Genomic DNA, 21,165 nt, shown 5'->3' on the forward strand with positions numbered 1-21,165 from the left:
TCTCCTTATTTCTATTACTCATAATCCAACAAAACAGAAGTAAGCAGACTGTAAGATTTATGAGAGCGGGAGTCGGGCGTAGCGCAGCAGGTTAAGTGCATGTGGCTCAAAGCGCAAGGACTGGCATGAGGATCCCAGTTCCAGCCCCGGCTCCCCACCTGCAGGGGAGTCGCTTCACAGGCGGTGAAGCAGGTCTGCAGGTGTCTATCTTTCTCTCCCCCCTCTGTCTTCCCCTCCTCTCTCCATTTCTCTCTGTCCTATCCAACAACGACGACAACAACAATAAAAACGAGGGCAACAAAAAGGAAATAAAGAAAAGAAAAAAAAAATTTTTTTAAGATTTATGAGACCTACAGTAGCTATCTTTGGGAGGGTGAAAACTTTTTAGTGGTGGGTGTGGTGTGGAACTAACTAGACGTTGTAATTTTACAATCTTGTAACAAACTACTAATAACAAATAAAATTTTTAATTAAAATATATAAATATTTTAACTATTCCATAGTTAAGATAATGCTTACAAAAGCTCTGAGTATCTACAGTAGGCATTTTAGTATTATTATTTTTATATTTTATTTTTTTACCAGAGCACTACTCAGTTCTGGTTTATGGTGGTAAAAGGGATTGAACCTGGGGACTCTGGAGCCTCAGGCATGAGAGTCTCTTTGCATAACCATTATGCTAGCTACCCTTACCCTACAGTAGGCATTTTATAAATGATAGCTAGATGATGATGATGATCTGTTTGTTCTGAGTTCCAGGGTCACAGGAAGCAACACAAGGAGCTGGGGCTGCCTCGCATGCTTCACAAACACGAGTCCTTGGATTTAACACCATGCATCCATGTACTCACATGCACTCGGCACATGCTACCACATGGAGACACATATTGACAGTTGTGGCCCTCCACTCACATACTCAGCTGTTCAAACCTGCCATTCCCACAATCACACCTGACCAGATTTACCTTCCTCATGCTCTTTCACTATCAACACACACACACACACACACACACACACACACACACACACACTCAGCTCCATGATGTAACAGCTCCTCTGACTCTGCTCCTGGCTACCCAACAAATCACAAGCAGGAAAGGGTGAAGGGTGTTGAGGAGTGGGGATCATGTTTCTGGCTAACCTTCAACCCCTACCCCAGCTGAACACTGGCATCCAAGGATCTTGGGGTCCTGTTTAGGGGTAAGGGACTTCTAGATATGCACAGTGACCTGTGTGCAGAGGGGTGTCTGCGTGCCTGTGGTGTAGGTGTGTTTGCAGGGTCTTGTGTCTGGGCTTGTGTGCTGTAAGGGTGTATGTGTTGTGTCCGCTAGTACTGCTGCACAGGTCTGTGAGGGTGTGCCTCCCCTCTGAGTGATAAGTAGGACGCATCCCGTGAGGGACTGGTGTGTTTGTTCAGACAGTATTGTGTGTAGCGAGCAGTCACAGGTTGGCTCGGGGGATGTTGAGGGACACTTGTGTGTTCCATTTGTGAAAACCAGGAGCTGTATTTGAGGGAATACTGTGCCATATGATGATGTGTTTAATGTCTGAGAAGCATCAAGATGTGTTTGCAAGTAATGAAGGAGTGTGTGTCCATGACTGAGTGAATAATAGAGAAGTCAAACTGCCCAGCTCTACAGACCCCCAGTTTCAAGGACTGACAAAGCAGCCAAACCTGACCCCTTCACCCAGGCCACCAACCTCTTACCTGAGGAACAGCAGGGACAGTAGTCTAGGTGGTGACCCATGAGGCTGAGGGGGAGATAGGGGCTGCCGAGTACATGCTTCCTGGACAGTTTCTTAGGAAACTCAGGAAGCAGGCTATGGAGTGGGGAGGATGCAGTAGGCAAGCCCAGACCTAGATGTATGACTCAGTTCTTGCTCCAGTCCCTGCTCAGAAGTGACAGGATAAAGACTTTAGGGGAAGCCTGCCAGCTGGCTCTGCTAGGTAAGCAGGTCATTAAGAGCAGGAAGACAGCTCCTTGGGTGGAGCTCCAGGCTCCAAATTACCGGGAATACCCACATTCAACAGAAACTGAGCACGGGCTCAGTCAATAACATTGGTCTACCACCAACATGCAGAGGCCCTCTGGGAGGAAGGGCTGGGCCTACACTGGCAGGCAAGGGAGGGATTGGCCCCCTTGTCAGAGAGGAAAATGAAAAATGACCTAAGAAGGTCCCAGCTCATTCCTCAGGAGCCCCCAATCTGAGGGTGTGTAATACAGACCCACACTTAGCAGCCCAATATTCACTGAGCACAGCCTCAACTCTAGGAAGCCCCAAGGTGATAGCATGTGAGTCTTGTGCCCTGCTGACTGAGCCTTTACCCTGGCCACAATGTGTTGCTTCACTGAGGCTTGGTGCCTGGACAACCAATCCACATTTCCTGACAGCCATGTTTCCCTATTTTACTTTATTTTTAGAATTATGATGCAGACAGAGAGAGTGAATGGGAACACCTGCAGTCTGCTCCACCACTTGTGAGGCTTCCCCTCTGGAGGTGCGGTTGGGGGCTCAAACCCCGGTCCTCAAACACGGTAACTTGTGCATTGTATGAGCTGTGCCAACATCAGGCCCATATTTATACATATTTTAAAATATGTTTTTATCTTTATTTATCAGATAGAGACAACCAGATATTGAGAGGAAAGGAGGTAGAGAGAGAGAGAGGGAGAGAGACAGAGAGATACCTGCAACCCTACTTCACCACTTGTGAAGCTTTTCCCCTGCAGGTGGGAACCGGGAGCTTGAACCTGCATCTTTGCGCACTGTCATGTGTGCATTTAACCAGGTGTGCCACCACCTGCTCCCCCCTTTATTTTTTAAGATAGAGACAGTAAGGGGGCAGGTGTTGGTGCACCATGTAGAGTGAACATGCACAGTTTACGATGTGCAATGACCCAGATTCAGCCCCCAGTCTAACCCGCAGGAGCTTCACAAGCAATGAAGCAGTGCTGCCATTGTCTCTCTCCCTATATGCCCCTTCCCTCTCAATTTCTAGCTAAATAAATTTTAATAGAAAAATAATAAAATAATAAAGATAAGGGGTGGGGTAGAGAGCATAATGGTCATGCAAAGAGACTGTCATACCTGAGGTTCCAAAGTCCCCAGGTTCAATCCCCCGCACCACCATAAGCCAGAGCTGAGCAGTGCTGTGGTAAAAAAGAAATAAATAAATAAATCAAAATAAAATAATAAAGATAAGAGACAGAGAAGCACAAAGTCAAAGAGACAGGGCCAAGTGGCGGAGCACCTGGTTGACCGCACACATTATCATACACAAGGACCCAGGTTCAAGTCCCCAGGCCCCATCTGCAGGACGGAAACTTCGTGAGCACTGAAACAGGGCTGCAGGTGTCTTCCTGTTTCTCTTCTTCTCCTCTTTTGATTTCTCTCTATCCAATAAGTAAATAAGCAAATAAAATATTTTTTAAAAAAAAGAGGGAGTCGGGTGGTAGCTCATCGGGTTAAGCGCACATGGCGCAATGCACAAGGACTGGCGTAAGGATCCCAGTTTGAGTCCCCGGCTCCCCACCTGCAGGGGAGTCGCTTCACAAGTGGTGAAGCAGGTCTGCAGGTGTCTGTCTTTCTCTCCCCCTCTCCGTCTTCCCCTCCTCTCTCCATTTCTCTCTGTCCTATCCAACAACAACGAGAACAATAATAACTACAATAAAACGAGGGCAACAAAAGGGAAAATTAAAAAAAAAAGTTGAAGAGACTACAGCATCAAAGCTTCCTTCAATGCAGTGGGGGCCAGGCTCAAACTCAAGCACACTATCCAAGTGAGCTGTTTTGCCAACCTGTTAAAACAGGGACAAGGAGGGCAAGGAGGAGTAGCCACTCTTCTGGGAACCCAGGTTTTTTGATCTCCTTAACCTTAAAGGTAACACATTTGATGCATTTCTTCTTTTTTTTTTTTTCTTCTGCCTCCAGGATTATTGCTGGTGTTTGGTGCCTGCACTAAAAATCCACTGCTCCTGGAGGCCATTATTCCCATTTTGTTGTCCTTATTGTTACCCTTGTTATTATTATTGTTGTCATTGTTGCTGTTGTTGGATAGGACAGAGAGAAATCGAGACAGGAAGGGAGACAGAAAGGGGTAAAGATAGACACCTGCAGACCTGCTTCACCGCCTGTGAAGCAACTCTCCTGCAGGTGGGGAGCCGGGGGCTCGAACCGGGATCCTTGAGCTGGTCCTGTGCTTTGCAAGACAGGGCCAGGTGGTGGTGTAATTTGCACTATGCTACCACCCGACTCCTTCCTTTCTTTTTTTTTTTATATTTTATTTATTTTTCCTTTTGTTGCCCTTGTTTTTTGTTGTTGTTGTTGTTGTTGTAATTGATGTCGTTGTTGTTGGGTAGGACAGAGAGAAATGGAGAGAGGAGGGGAAGACAGAGGGGGAGAGAAAGACAGACACCTGCAGACCTGCTTCACCATCTGTGAAGCGACTCCCCTGCAGGTGGGGAGCCAGGGGGCTCAAATCAGGATCCTTAAGCCGGTCCTTGAGCTTTGTGCCATGTGTGCTTAACCCGCTGCGCTACTGCCTGGCTCCCCTTCCTTTCTTTTTTAAAACTTTTGTGCCTGGGGGAGCAAAGGTCTCAGGTTCAATCTCCAGCACCACCATAAGCCAGAGCTGAGTAGTGCTCTGGTTAAAAAAAAGAGAGAGAATTTTATATCAATCTATTTTCTTCAGAGAAAATACTGGATGGTGGAGTGGTTGGTAGAATGCATACATTACCATGCACAATGACTCAGGTTCAAGTCCCTGCTCCTCACCGGCAGAGAAGAAGCTGCACAAGCAGTGGAGTGATGCTAAGTCTCTCCCTCTCTGTTTCTATCAGAATAAAAGAAAAAAGAAAAAAACTGGTGGGAGCAATGGAGTCATCATGCAGGCACTGAGCCCCAGGGGTTGGGATGCAAATATGAAAGGGCAAATTTTGCTTCACACGCTGAGCTTCTACCCTCATGCTGGCACACTCACCTGCATTTTTTTTATTTCCTCTTGTTGCCCTTGTTGTTTTATTGTTGTAGTTATTTGCTAGATAGGACAGAGAGAAATGGAGAGAGGAGGGGAAGACAGAGAGGGGGAGAGAAAGACAGACACCTACAGACCTGCCTCACTGCTTGTAAAGAGATGCCCTTGCAGGTGGGGATCCGGGGGCTCGAACCAGGATCCTTAACGCTGGCCCTTGCACTTTGTACCACATGCGCTTAACCCACTGCGCTACCGCCCAACTCCCACTCACCTGCATCTTAACAGGCACTTACTTCCACCACCACTGGGACTCCAGGAGACTAAGAGGTTAAAAGGTAAGGCCAGGCGGGCCAGTTGGTGGCACACCTGGTTGAGCTCATAGGTTACAATGTGCAAAGACCCGGGTTCGATCCCCCAGTCCCCACCTGCAGGGGGAAAGCTTCACAAGTGGTGAAGCAGGGCTGTAGGTGTCTCTGTCTCTCACCCTATCTCCCCCTTCCCTCTGGATTTCTGCATGTCTCTATCCAATAAATAAATAAAGATAATTAAAAAAAAAAAAAGAAAGGAAGGCCAGGGTCAGGGAGATGGCACAGTACTTTTTTTTTTAATTTCTTTATTGGGGAATTAATGTTTTACATTCAACAGTAAATACAATAGTTTGTACATGCACAACACTCCCCAGTTTCCCATATAACAATACAACCCCATTAGGTCCTCTGTCATCCTTCTTGGACCTGTATTCTCCCCACCCACCCACCCCCACCCCAGAGTCTTTTACTTTGGTGCAATACACCAATTCCAGTTCAGGTTCTACTTCTGTTTTCTTTTCTGATCTTGTTTTTCAGCTTCTTCCTGAGAGTGAGATCATCCCATATTCATCCTTCTGTTTCTGACTTATTTCACTTAGCATGAATTTTTTTTTTTTTAATTTCTTTATTGGGGAATTAATGTTTTACATTCAACAGTAAATACAATAGTTTGTACATGCCTAACATTCCCCAGTTTCCCATTTAACAATACAAACCCCCCTATGTCATTTATCATCCTTCATGGACCTGTATTCTCCCCACCCACCCACCCCCACGCCCACCCCAGAGTCTTTTACTTTGGTGCAATACGCCAATTCCAGTTCAGGTTCTACTTGTGTTTTCTTTTCTGATCTTGTTTTTCAACTTCTGCCTGAGAGTGAGATCATCCCATATTCATCCTTCTGTTTCTGAATTATTTCACTTAACATGAATTTTTCAAGGTCCATCCAAGATCGGCTGAAAACGGTGAAGTCATCATTTTTTTTATTTATTATTTTTTTTATTTAAGAAAGGATTAATTAACAAAACCATAGGGTAGGAGGGGTACAACTCCACACAATTCCCACCGCCCAATCTCCATATCCCACCCCCTCCCCCGATAGCTTTCCCATTCTCTATCCCTCTGGGAGCATGGACCCAGGGTCATTGTGGGTTGCAGAAGGTAGAAGGTCTGGCTTCTGTAATTGCTTCCCCGCTGAACATGGGCGTTGACTGGTCGGTCCATACTCCCAGTCTGCCTCTCTCTTTCCCTAGTAGGATGGGTCTCTGGGGAAGCTGAGCTCCAGGACATATTGGTGGTGTCTTCAATCCAGGGAAGTCTGGCCGGCATCCTGATGACACCTGGAACCTGGTGACTGAAAAGAGAGTTAACATACAAAGCCAAACAAATTGTTGAGCAATCATGGACCCAAAGCTTGGAAAAGTGGAGAGGAAGTATTAGGGAGGTACTCACTACAAACTCTAGTGTACTTCTGCTTTCTTACTTTGGTGCCATACTCCAAACTCAGTCAATTTCTGCTTTGCGTTTCTACTTCTTTTTTTTTTTTAATTTCTTTTTTCTTTATTTTTTATTTAAGAAAGGATTAATTAACAAAACCATAGGGTAGGAGGGGTACAACTCCACACAATTCCCACTGCCCAATCTCCATATCCCACCCCCTCCCCCATAGCTTTCCCATTCTCTATCCCTCTGGGAGCATGGACCCAGGGTCATTGAGGGTTGCAGAAGGTAGAAGGTCTGGCTTCTGTAATTGCTTCCTCGCTGAACATGGGCGTTGACTGGTCGGTCCATACTCCCAGTCTGCCTCTCTCTTTCCCTAGTAGGATGGGTCTCTGGGGAAGCTGAGCTCCAGGACACATTGGTGGTGTCTTCAATCCATTGAAGTCTGGCCGGCATCCTGATGACACCTGGAACCTGGTGACTGAAAAGAGAGTTAACATACAAAGTCAAACAAATTGTTGAGCAATCATGGACCCAAAGCTTGGAAAAGTGGAGAGGAAGTATTAGGGAGGTACTCACTGCAAACTCTAGTATACTTCTGCTTTCTTACTTTGGTGCCATACTCCAAACCAGTCAATTTCTGCTTTGCGTTTCTACTTCTTTTTTTTTTTTTTACATGCATAACATTCCCCAGATTCCCATTTAGCAATACAACCCCCACTATTTCATTCATCATTTTTCATGGACCTGTATTCTCCCCACCCACCCACCCACCCCAGAGTCTTTTACTTTGGTGTAATACTCCAATTCCATTTCAGGTTCGACTTGTGTTTTCTTTTCTAATCTTGTTTTTCAACTTCGGCCTGAGAGTGAGATCATCCCATATTCATCCTTCTGTTTCTGACTTACTTCACTCAACATGATTTTTTCAAGGTCCATCCAAGATCGGCTGAAAACGGTGAAGTCACCATTTTTTACAGCTGAGTAGTATTCCATTGTGTATATATACCACAACTTGCTCAGCCACTTATCTGTTGTTGGACACCTGGGTTGCTTCCAGGTTCTGGCTATTACAAATTGTGCTGCCAAGAATATATGTGTACACAGATCTTTTTGGATGGATGTGCTGGGTTCCTTAGGTTATATCCCCAGGAGAGGAATTGCAGGGTCATAGGGTAGGTCCATTTCTAGCCTTCTGAGAGTTCTCCAGAAGATGGCACAGTACTTAAGCACAACTTTCTGGCTGAGGCTCTCAGGTCCCAGATTTAATCCCAAACACCACTGCCAGCCAGAGCTGAGCAGTGTTCTGATTTGGGTAAGGTTTTTTTGTTTTGTTTTGTTGTTTTTTGTTTTTGCTCTAGTTTTTAAAAAAAAAAAAGTGGCCTAGGAGGTGGCAATGGATATAGCATTGAGCTCTCAAGTATGAGATCCTGAGTTTTTGTTGTTGTCATTTTTTAAGAATTTATTTAGGGTGTCGGGCGGTAGCGCAGCAGGTTAAGCACACATGGCACAAAGTGCAAGGACCGGCATAAGGATACCAGTTTGAGCCTCAGGCTCCTCACTTGCAGGAGGGGTTGCTCCACAAGTGGTGAATCAGGTCTTCAGATGTCTATCTTTCTCTCCTCCTGTCTTCCCTTCCTCTATCGATTTCTCTCTGTCCTATCCAACAAAAGTGATATCAATAACAACAATAATAACCCCAACAACGTTAAACATCCAGGGCAACAAAAGGGGAAAAAATAGCCTCCAGGAGCAGTGAATGCATGGTACAGGCACCGAGCCCCAACAACAATCCTGGAGGCAAAAAAAAAAAAAAAAGATTTTATTTAGGGCAGAGGGCAGATAGCATAATGGTTATGCAGACTCTCATGCCTTAGACTCCAAAGTCCCAAGTTCAGTCCCCTGCACCACCATAAGCCAGAGCTGAACAGTGCTCTGGTCAAAAAAAAAAAAAAAAAATATATATATATATATATTTAGGGGGCTGGGTGATGGTGCACCTGGTTCAATGCACATTACCTATACGCAAGGACCCAGGTTCAAGCTCCGGGTCCCCACCTGCTGAGGGGAACCTTCACGAGTGGTGAAGCACAACTGGTATCTGTCTCTTTCCCTGTCTTCCCGTTCCTCTAAATTTCTGCCTGTCTCTATCCAATAAAGATAATTAAAAAATCTAAAAAGATTTTATTATTTATTTTTGCCTCCAGGGTTATTGCTGGGGCTTGGTGCCTGCACTACGAATCCACTGCTCCTGGAAGCCATTTGTGTTGCCTTGTTGTTATTGGATAGGACAAAGAGAAATTGAGAGAGGAGGGGAAGACAGAGGGGGGAGAGAAAGATAGACACCTGCAGACCTGCTTCACCGTTTATGGAGTGACCCTGTTGGTAGCTAGACAGTGGTCCTAGCACTTCGAGCCATGTGCGCTTAACCCGCTGTGCTACTGCCCAACCCCCCCCCCCAAGATTTTATTTATTAATGAGAAAGGAGACAGAGAACCAGACATCACTCTGGTACATGTGCTGCCGGAGATTGAATTCCAAACCTTATACTTCCAAGTCGTGTCTTATCAACTGCGCTACCTCCCACACCACAAAGATCCTGAGTTCTTCTTCTTCTTCTTCTTTTTTTTTTTTTGTCTCCAGGGTTATCACTGGGGCTTGGTGCCTGCACTACAAATCCACTGCTCCTGGAGGCTATTTTTCCCTTTTTTTAATATTTATTTATTCCCTTTTGTTGCCCTTATTGTTGTAGTTATTAATGTCGTTGTTGGATAGGACATAGAGAAATGGAGAGAGGAGGGGAAGACAGAGAGGGGGAGAGAAAGATAGACACCCACAGACCTGCTTCACTGCTTGTGAAGTGACCCCGCCTACCACAGGTGGGGAGCCGGGGCTTGAACCGGGATCCTTACACTGGTTCTTATGATTCGTGCCATGTGCACTTAACCCGCTGCGCTACTGCCCAACCTGAGGTCCTGAGTTCTTTTTTTAATAACTTATTTATTCATGAGAAAGATAGGAGGAGAGAAAGAACCAACCATCACTCTGGTATATGTGTAGCCAGGGATCGAACTCGGGACTTTATGGTTGAGAATCCAATACTTTATCCAGTGTGCCACTTCCCGGACCACAGATCCTGAGTTCTATCCTCAGTATCACATGTGTCAGAGTGATACTCTGGAGCCAGCAGATAGCTCACCTGATAAAAGCACTCCCCTGCAGGTGGGGAGCGGCAGGCTCGAACCAGGATCCTTACACCAGTCCTTGCGCTTGGCGCCAAGTGCGCTTAACCCGCTGCACTACCACCCATCCCCCCAGGTGGGAGGTTTTAAGTGATGACACTCCCAAAGGCAATGATAAATTCCACTTTATTTTAAAAGAAGCTGGGGTTGAGTTGAAGTCACAGGTCCAAATGCCAGGATTCTAAGCTTACCTGTCTGGCTCCTTCCATTTCACCTCCGTCCACAATCATTGCACAAGCAGCAGCAAGCTGTGCAGTGGGAAGGGTAGAGGTGGTTCCGCTCCATTATTCACAGCAAACCACAGGAGAAAGAGTAAAGTGGCTCTTCTGTTTCTCTCTGGACCCTGGCACTAGCTCAGAGAGCTCCTTAACCCATTCATGAATGAAGGGAAAGGCTATAGCAGACACAGCCCTTTCCTGGAGGCATCTGAACTGCCTCAAGTCAGCGCCTCCGGCACACCTTCCTCCCTGGTGAGGTCATCACTGAAGATTGCTCTGAGCAGAGATATGAGAATGGGCTGGGGCCACTCAGAATCTTCCAAGTTGATATGTGCCTCATATGTGTCAGGAAGGAACAGGATAGTACTAATCCGTCTGGGCAAACAGGTTGTTGAGGCTGAAGCCCATAATCTTAATATGACTTATGATCTCTCTGGTCTCCCCTCACCCCAATTTAGTTCCATGAATGGGCTATGCTCCTACCTACACCTGGTCTTTGGGAACAGCTTTCCCTTGGAGATATCCCAAGTCCTACCCCACCTGTGTCAGACACCCATAGTAGTCATCCCAGAAGTTCCTCCCTTTCTCATTAGCAATTTTTTTTATATTTATTTTCCTTTTTTGTTGCCCTTGTTGTTTTCTATTATTGTTGTAGTTATTGTTGTTTTTTTAATATTTATTAATTTCCTTTTTGTTGGTCTTGTTTTTATTGTTGTTGATGTCGTCGTTGTTGGATAGGACAGAGAGAAATGGAGAGAGAAGGGGGAGACAGAAAGGGGGAGAGAAAGACAGACACCTGCAGACCTGCCTCACCGCCTGTGAAGCGACTCCCCTGCAGGTGGGGAGCCAGGGGCTCGAACCGGGATCCTTAAGCCAGTCCTTGTGCTTTGCACCACCTGCGCTTAACCCACTGCACTACCACCTGACTCCCTCTCATTAGCAAATTTTACTGCAGTCAACACCAGTTCTGAGGGCAAAGTTCTGCCCATTTTCTCCTGCCATTTTCTCAGTAAAATTTATTTTTTATGTACTTTTCTTAAAATTTATTTATTCCCTTTCATTGCCCTTGTTGTTTTATTGTTGTAGTTATTATTGTTGTTGTTGTTGGGTAGGAAGAGAGAAATGCGGAGAGGAGGGGAAGACAGAGAAGGGGAGAGAAAGACAGACACCTTCAGACCTGCTTCACCGCCTGTGAAGCGACTTCCGTGCAGGTGAGGAGCAGGGGGCTCCAACCCAGATCCTTACTCTGGTCCTTGTGCTTTGCAAGACCTGTGCTTAACCTGCTGAGCTACCGCCCAACTCCCTCTCAGTAAAATTTATAACTAGAGGCCATGTGACTCATTTTTTTGGCCAAATACACCCTTTGAGAAAGATCTTACTTCTCCTGGATGACTTCTGACCAGCAGTTGCCATGAGGTATAGTGCTGCCTCAGTTATAAAGGCAACTGAGAGAAAGCACAGTAAGAGCTTGTGCTGTACCAGTACTGGTTTGTCTGTTTTTTTAATCTTTATTTATTGGATAGTTAGTCAGAAATTGAGAGAGAAAGGTGGGGGTAGATAGCAAAATGGTTATGTAGAGTCTCATGTCTGAGGCTCCAAAGTTCTAGGTTCAATCCCACACCACCATAAACCAGAGCTGAGCAGTGCTCTGGTTTTTAAAAAAAAAGAAGTAGAAAGCAAGAAGAGGGCGGGCAGTAGCACAGCAGGTTAAGCGCACATGGTGTGAAGCGCATGGACCGGTCCAGGCAGGCATAAGGATCCCAGTTTGAGCCCCTAGCTCCCCACCTACAGGCAGGTCGCTTTACAAGCGGTGAGGCATGTCTGCAGGTGTCTATCTTTCTCTCCCCTCTCTGTCTTCCCCTCCTCTCTCAATTTCTCTGTCTTATCCAACAACAATAGCAATAACAATAACAACAAGGCCACCAATGACAACAAAAATGGGGAAAAAATGGCCTCCAACAGTGGATTTGTAGTGTAGGCACGGAGCCTCAGTGCCTGAAGGAAAGAAAGGAAGGAAAGAAGGAAGGGAGGGAGGGAGGGAGGGAGGGAGGTAAACGCAACGAGTGCCACCTCAGCAAGCTTCACTTCAGACTGTGTCCAGAGACGTCAGGTGTGGAATGTCAACCCTTCAGCTTCATTACTCGGGTGAGACCTTTCCTTTCACAGGATTCTTTAATTCCATTTCAGGTGGTTCACTTCCTAACAAAGTCCCAAAACCTAGATGTAGACCAGGTCCCGTGAGATAGGGCATATGTTCACATGTATCCATAAACTAGGGCGAAATATATACCTGAAAGCAAAAGTGCACAACAGTCTGCAGTGAGTCAGTATATGCAGCAAGCAAGTAGTAAGACCTAAAAAGACACCATAAAGTTCCTAATGAAATAGTGTCTACTTAGATTTAGATACCCTCCTCACCTACTTCCTTATTATACTTCCCTCACTCCAAAGCTAACCTTATCAAAGTAAGGACTACAAAAGTTGAATAAGGGCAAGAGACTGGCATACTTTAACAATGACTCTTTAGTCACTATCAGGCCACCCCATCAGCTGGGGCCCTACTAGGGGAGTCCTGAGATTACCAAACAGACATGATGGGCCTAAACCTCGAATAAATCCCCCTCTCCATTCTTACTGGTCATCTCTATCAGGAACAACATAACAGACCCCTTTGTGGGCCCCCATAGGACCTTGCCCTCAACATGGATCAACCACAGTAGAGAATGTTCCATCCTCTAATGGGAGGCTGGACAACATACTCTATCTTCCACCTGAGGAAGATGGGTTCTGAAATTGGGGCAGCTTAGAACATTCCTACTCATGACCACAGAATGTGATCTCAGATATACAGGGATGCAGATGTCACATAGGCTCCTAAGCTGAATATGGGCCCCAGATCACATCAAATCAATGAGGTTTACAGTCAACAATATTTGTACTCCTTTCCCATATTAGGGAGCTACTCTCTTCCCTGATCCAGCTTTCTGGTCCTTTTTCCAGCCATGGCATCATCTCCCCAGACAGTAACTTGGATCCACCTGCATATCAGATGTCAGGCTCAGAAAAAAAAAAAAAAAAACTAGTATAGTCATGGGCCCTTTGGAATATACCTAAAATAGGCCTACTAGCTATCTACAAAATGGAGACCTCCCCGCCCCCAACTCATCATCTGAACTATTCCAGCCTTTAAGTTCATGATTAGTCAACAATTTGTTTGGCTTTATATATTAACTCTTTGTTCAGCCACCAGGTTCCATATGCTACCGTGATGCCAACTGGACTTCCCTAGGCAGATGACCCCACCAATGTACCCCGGTTCCCCAGAGCCCCACCCCACAAGGGAAAAAGAGACAGGCTGGGGGGATGAATTAACCTGCCAATGCCCATGTTCAGCTGGGAAGCAATTACAGAAGCCAGACCTTCCACCTTCTGCATCCCATAATGACCCTGGGTCCATGCTCCCAGAGGCAAAAAGAATAGGAAAGCTATCAGGGGAGGGGATGGCATACAGAGTTCTGGTGGTGGGAACTGTGTGGAGTTGTAGCCCTCTTATCCTATGGTTCTTGTCAGTGTTTCCTTTTTATAAATAAAAATTATAAAATTAAAAAATTAAAAAAGGGATAAAAAGAAAGAAAGAGGGGGTAAGCGTGTAATAGAGAGAGCCTGAGAAACACCTGCAGCACTGCTCCACAGCTTGTGAAGCTTTCTCCCTGCAGGTGAGAACCAGGGGCTTGAACCTGGGTCCTTGTGCATTGTAACATGTGTGCTCAACAAGGTGCGTGGCCACCACTGGGGCCCTTTCCTAGTAACTGTTGAGCCCATGAACAGCACCCAAAAGCAGCTGCCATGAGACATTTTTATTAACATTCATTTATTTATCTTTAGAAAGATAACAAAGCACTTCTAAATTCTGGCTATGGCAGTGTCAGAGATTAAACATGGGGTCTCTGGGGCCTCAGATTTGTTTTTGTTTTGATTTGGTTTTTTTCCTATTATGTTACCCCTTGATTCATCTACAAAACACTTAAAAATTCTAGTTTCAAGTCATCCAATTTCTCATGGTTTTATATTTCAGGTGATAACTGTTAGGTTGTCAGAAAACTCTCGATGCATTTTTGCATAGAAAAACATATGGGAGTTGGGCTGTAGCGCCGTGGGTTAAGCACACGTGGTGTGAAGCACAAGAACCAGCGAAAGGATCCCGGTTCGAGCCCCCGGCTTCCCACCTACAGGGGAGTTGCTTCACAGGCAGTGAAGCAGGTCTGCAGGTGTCTTTCTCTCCCCTTCTCTGTCTTCCCTTCCTCTCTCCATTTCTCTCTGTCCTAACCAACATTGACGACATCAACAACAATAACTACAACAATTGTGGTCCGGGAGGTGGTGCAGTGATAAAGCTTTGGACTCTCAAGCATGAGGTTCTGAGTTCGATCCCCGGCAACACATGTGCCAGAGTGATGTCTGGTTCTTTCTCTCTTCTCCTATCTTTCTCATTTATAAATAAATAAAATCTTTAAAAAAAAAAACTACAACAATAAAACAAGGGCAACAAAAGGGAATAAATAAATATTAAAAGGAAAGAAAGAGAAAGAAAGAAAGAAAGAAAGAAAGAAAGAAAGAAAGAAAGAAAGAAAGAAAGAAAAACATGTTATGCCAGACTTTTATGTCTAAGGCTCCCAGGCCCCAGGTTCAATCTCCTACACCACCATTAAGCCAGAGATGAGCTGGGCTGAGCTGAGCTGAGGTCTGGTCAAAAAAAATTTTTTTAAGTTATGTTTCTGCCAGAACAGAGCAACAGCCATGGCCCTGCGCCACCCATGGCCATCAGCCTCAACAAGGTCACAAAGACACCAAGAATGTCAGCAAGCCAAGGCACAGCCGCCACTACGGCCCCTCACCAAGCACACCAAGTTGGAGGTGTGTAGCTTTGCCCCCTAGAATGCTGTGCCATGGAGCTGCTCAAGATCTCCAAAGACAGGCATGCACTCAAGTTCATCAAGAAGCAGGTGGACACCCATGTCCACGCCAAGGGGAAGCTGGAGGAGTTGAGCAACATGCTGGCTGCCATAAGGAAGGCGACAGCCAAGGACTGAGCTGCCCCACCCCTGCTCTGAATAAACCCATGTTCTGGAGAAAGGAAACACACACACACATACACACATAATAACTTTTCAAACAACCCAATATTTCCTTCTTTTTTTTTTGCCTCCAGGGTTATTGCTGGGACTTGGTGATGGCACTGTGAATCCACTGCTCCTGGAGGCTATTTTTCCCCCATTTTTGTTGCCCTTGTTTTTGTTATTGTTGTTATTGGATAGGACAGAGAAATGAAGAGAGGAAGGGAAGACAGAGAAGGAAGACAGAGAGGGGGAGAGAAAGATAAGACACCTGCAGACCTGCTTCACCGCCTGTGAAGTGACCCCTGTGCAGGTGGGGAGCCGGGGGCTCGAACCAGGATCTTTGCGCTTTGCGCCACATGTGCTTAGCCCGCCCCCCTCAACCCAATATTTCTTTCCTTGTGTCCCTTCAAAGGGATGATCTTGCCTCTCACAGCCAGCAGATCATCTAAGTTAATACTATAAGCCGGATGTTTTCACATATTACAGCATTCAACCCCAAAATGATCAGTATCTTCATTTTACACAGAAATAAACACACACTGGCAACACTCACTTAGCATCATGGTACTCTGGCTAATTATGTTCCGGCTAATTGCCCCTCAAAGTTGCACAGTAATCTGTATTTTTGCTTTGTGGATAAAAAAAAACTAAGGTTGTGGTCCGGGAGGTGGCGCAGTGGATATGGCATTGGACTCTCAAGCATGAGTTCAATCCTGAGTTCAATCCCTGGCAGCACATGTACCAGAGTGATTTCTCTCCTATCATTTCTCATGAATAAATAAAATCTTTAAAAAAAAAAACAAAAACTAAGGTTTGGCAAATAATTGGCAAGGAGCTGGGTTTATCCAATTCCATCGCATTTGGGGGTTGGCTCACACCTGGAAATAATACCTAAGGAAGACTACATCACTGGTTCGAGTATAAAAATTTATTACACATACAGAGTATTATCACTAATGAGTGCAGACAGGCTAAGACACAATGGGACTGGATAGAGGACAGCTAGATCTTTGGAAAGTGAACAGGTCTGGGTGGCTCAGAACCTCATGCCACACAGGCCAGTCAGATGGTGATGGGAGAGCACACACAGTAGGTCATCAAGTGACAGCTCTGTGTGCTCTCTCTCTGGTCTGGGGCTTCGGAGACTGCCAAATCCAGGAGCAAACAACCAAAGCAAAGTGGTTTCCTAAGTGGCCCAGACACAAAGGCCTGAAGTCACAGCAACACCATTTTAAGCAGTATGTTTAATTGGGTGATTTCCACAAACTATACAAAGTTTCTAACCATCACAATTCGGTGAAGTACAAAACATTAAGTTACAGGCTGTAGGATGAGAAGACAGCACAGATGGTGCCACCTTCTAATCCTGGTTGGTCTAGAAGTAGCGGGTAAGGAAAGGTTTATTTTTAAACCAAGCCCCTCATTTCAATGTACAAAAGAATTCCTCTGATTGCTATTAAATTGTATTGAAAATAAAATGGACTAAAAAGCAAATACTACTCTATGTTGGGGTGGAAATGAGAGGGAAAAATGAGTCCTTCAAAGCAGGAAGGGAGACAGCTGAGGAAGGTTATATGGCTGTGACCTCAGGCGGTCACTCACGCTGCTCCATTTTTACTTTTGGTGGTCTCAGGAAGGTCCGATTTTTCTTCTCTTTCTTCCCCTTGGTATTTGCTTGGAAGTTCCGCCAGCTGTCCACCCGGCCATCTCGACTTTCCTAAGCATGAAAGAGTTCTGAGGTGAGGAACTAGTTAATGAAAGGGCCTGTACTTGCTCTGGCAGCCTCTCACAGCCCACCCCAGTTCAGCCTCTGGAACAACTCAAGAGCAGAGCGGAGCTTTCTTCCCATTTCCACAGGCCTAGGATAAGTATCATGCCATTCCTGGAAGGGATGGATAAACTGAAAAGGATAAACTGAAAGTTGAAAAAAAAGAGGATAAAAAGTAACACTCATCACAAAATGAAGCTACCATTAGTTGGGGCCCTGGGGGCTAAATATCTGGCATATACAATTGCTAATCTTTGCAAAATGCTGACTACAATGTTAAGTGCCACCAGAAGTTCAGGAAAGACTAAGAGAGAAAGGTTAAATCATTTTCTCAAAACCATACAGCTGGTCTGTAATACAGCCTCTTTCTACTGGACACCCCCCCAAATTGCACATATGATGAAATTCCTAATCTGGAAGTCAGGCGGTAGCGCAGTGGGTTAAGTGCATGTGGCACAAAGTGTAAGGACCAGCATAAGGATCCCAGTTTGAACCCCCGGCTCCCCACCTGCAGGGGGGATCGCTTCACAGGCAGTGAAGCAGGTCTGCAGGAGTCTGTCTTTCTCTCCTCCTCTCTGTCTTCCACTACTCTCTCTATTTCTCTCTGTCCTATCCAACGACATTAATAACAACAATAATAACTACAACAATAAAACAGCAAGGGCAACAAAAGGGAATAAATAAATATAAAAAAAAAAAGAAAAAGTCCTAATCCACTGCACTGAGAGTACCACTAGACTCTCTTCTTTCTCATCAAGGCACCAACTCATTTTCCCACTTCTCACAAATAACACTTTTCACAAATACGTGGGACACAAAGGCCTGAGGTTTAACTGTAGAGAAGGCCAAATGGTGCTCAATTTAAGAAATTGGCTGGGGGGTCGGGCAGTAGCGCAGTGGGTTAAACACAGGTGGCAGACCTGCTTCACCGTTTGTGAAGCGGCCCCCCTGCAGATGGGGAACCGGGGACTCGAAAGGGATCCTTATGCCGGTCCTTGCACTTTGAGCCATGTGCACACACACAAAAATTTTTTAAATAAAAAATTTTACCTCGAAGTTTTTCTGCCACTCCCTTTCACGTTTGGCTTTTTCTTGAGCTTCAATCTCTTCTTCCCTTTGTCGTTTCCTAGGAAGAAAACCAGACCATAGTATTTTTTAATACTTATGCGACTGTGTCACCCATATAAGTTAAGTCAACTCTACACAAAAGTAAGCATAGAGAGGAAATTACTTCTCTAAGGATATACAAAGATGGCTGGAAAGGGCTCAAAGTAACTTTCACAAATACCTCATTTAAAAACACCTAATGAGACTGGACAAGATATTAATAAACACTGACTGGTGAAACAGCTCATTTGGATAGATCCCTGCTTTGGCATGTGTGCAGCCCAGGTCCAAGCCCACCCCCCACTACACTCAAGTAAGCTTTTTTTTTTTTTTTAATATTTATTTATTTATTTACTTATTCCCTTTTGTTGCCCTTGTTGTTTTTTATTGTTGTAGTTATTATTCATGCCGTCAGTCGTTGTTGGATAGGACAGAGAGAAATGGGGAGAGCAGGAGAAGACAGAGAGGGAGAGAGAAAGACAGACACCTGCAGACCTGCTTCACCGCCTGTGAAGCAACTCTTCTGCAGGTGGGGAGCCAGGGGGCTCGAACCAGGATCCTTACACCAGTCCTTGCACTTTGCGCCACCTGCGCTTAACTGAAGTAAGCTTTGATGCTGTGGTCCCTTTCTCTTTCTGCCTCTCTAAAATAAACAAGCAATCCTGTTACATACAGACAGATTAGGTCAAAAGATAAACACTCAGTCAATACTATTCACTATTTATTTCCCAGACATCAGGAAGAATTTCTCACCATGATGAGTCAAAAGTGTGGCTTTCAGGTAACTATTTCAGTCAGTTTCTTAAATGACACAAAGTCATTACACAAGTTCCCTTCATTAAAAGCATCCCCAAAACTCAATCTGGGTTGATAAGGATATTCAGACATGGCTTACATTGAATGTACTGATATATACCTTTCATGCATCTCTTTGGCTTCTCTCTCTTTCCTTTTAATTTCCAGCTCAGCAAACAATTTCATGGTCTGTTTGTATACTGCTTGCTTGAACTATAAGAAAATTAAAAACAAAAGTAAATATTTTACCAGTAACTTGAATCAAACACTTTTGGATGGAGCCTAAGCAAATTAGATAAAAGCAAACTGAAATCCAGCAAGGAAAAAATATCTTCAGAGAACCACTTAATGAAAATTACTCTCATGAGAATAATACATCCGTCCATGAATTCTCTCCCTTTTCACCAAGCCATAGGAATCTTGATCCCCAGTTAAAAAAAAAAAAAAAGGAAAAGGAAAAATATCCACATTTTTGTAACCACCACTTAAGACTGATTTTTTTATATATTTATTTTCCCTTTTGTTCCCCTTGTTTTTCATTGTTGTAGTTATTGTTGTTATTAATGTCACTGTTGGATAGAACAGAAAGAAGTGGAGAGAGGAAAGAAAGACAGAGAGGAGGAGAGAAAGATAGACACCTGCAGATCTGCTTCACTGCCTGTGAAGTGACTTCCCTGCAGGTGGGGAGCTGGGGTTCAAACCGGGATCCTTACTCTGGTCCACGTGCCCTTAAACCACTGTGCTACCGCCCAACTCCCTGATTTTTTTTTTCCCCTTAATGAGAAAGATAGACACACCAAGGGACCAGGTGGTGGCACACATGGTTGAGTGCACATGCTATAATGCTCAAAGACCTGGGTCCAAGTCCCTGGCTCCTACTTGCCGGAGGAAAGCTTCACAACTAGGTGAGGCAGGGCAGATGTCTTCTCTGTCTCTCTCCCTCTCTATTAACCCAGTCACCTCTCAGTTTCTGTCTCTACCCAAATAAATAAATAAATAAAATATTGAGAGAGAGAGAGAGAGAGAGACTGAGACCAGAGCACTGCTCAGCTCTGGCTTACAGTGGTGTTGGAGACTGAACCTGGGATCTTTTGGTGCCATAGACATGAGAGGCTTTTGCTTAGCCATTATGCTATCTCCCTAGCCCTAATAGAGACTTTTAATGAGTCCTATCTTTTAAAAAAACCCAACAACTTCCCAAAACAACTTTCATTATTTCCTCTCACAGTATTATTTTTTTTAAAAAAAGAATTTATCTACTTATTCATGAGAAAGATAGGAAAAAGAACCAGATATCACTCTGGTTACATGTGCTGCCAGGAATTGAACTCAGGACCTCACGCTTCAGAGTCCAATACTTTATCCATTGCACCACCTCCTGGACCACTCACAATATTATATTATACAACCACTCTCCTAGATATCAGGCAATAAAGATATAAAGTTGCTGGGAGTTGGCCAGAAGCATAAGAACAGGTGTAGGGATCCCAGTTCAAGCCCCCAGCTTCCCACCTACAGGGGAGTCGCTTCACAGACAGTGAAACAGGTCTGCAGGTGTTTATCTTTCTCTTCCCCTCTCTGTCTTCCCCTCCTCTCTCCATTTCTCTCTGTCCTATCAGACGAGATCAGGCATGTTCAGGGTGGTATGTTCATAGACCTCTCTGTCCTATCTAACAGCAATGACATCGATTACAACAGTAACTACAACAATAATAAAAAACAAGGGCAACGAAAGGGAAAATAAATAAATAAATAAATAGACAGATATAAAGTTGCTATCATGCAGACCAATGTCAGGACTCCACTAACTTTCACAGAGCTCTAGTTGTCCCTATTCCTTGTTCTGTTTTGAATATATTTTATTTATTGCAAGTGAAATACAGAAGTAGGGGAGATAGCACAATGGTTATACAAACAGACTCTCATGCCTGAGGCTCCAAAGTCCCAAGTTCAGTCCTCCACACCACTATAAACACAGAGCTGAACTCTGTGTGTTTCTTTCTCTCAAAAATAAAATGAAGAAAATTATTTTTTAAAAAGGAAAAGAAAAAAGAAAGTAAAATACAGAGACCAGAGCACTGCTCAGCTCTGGTTTATGGTGGTGCTGGGATCTTAGACTCAGGCATGCTGTTTCCTCTGTCCTTATTTCATATTTCCTTTAGATAGAAAGAGAAATCAAGAGGGAAAGGGGAGA

General features: G+C 44.7%; 1 protein-coding gene across 1 annotated transcript in view; it reads right to left on the minus strand.

Annotated features, from left to right (window-relative positions):
• Positions 1–16,210: 16,210 nt before the first annotated feature.
• Positions 16,211–21,165, minus strand: part of DNAJC8 (DnaJ heat shock protein family (Hsp40) member C8) — a 36,374-nt gene continuing 31,419 nt past the window's right edge. Inside the window, exons 7-9 of the mRNA XM_060205715.1 lie at positions 19,093–19,184; positions 18,120–18,195; positions 16,211–17,018 (exon numbers count right to left, since the gene is read on the minus strand). Coding sequence (XP_060061698.1) covers positions 16,896–17,018; positions 18,120–18,195; positions 19,093–19,184 — 291 coding nt within the window. The 3' untranslated portion in view covers positions 16,211–16,895. The remainder of the gene's footprint in view (positions 17,019–18,119; positions 18,196–19,092; positions 19,185–21,165) is intronic.

Source organism: Erinaceus europaeus, chromosome 13 (assembly GCF_950295315.1).
Source record: "Erinaceus europaeus chromosome 13, mEriEur2.1, whole genome shotgun sequence".
Lineage (NCBI taxonomy): Eukaryota > Metazoa > Chordata > Mammalia > Eulipotyphla > Erinaceidae > Erinaceus > Erinaceus europaeus.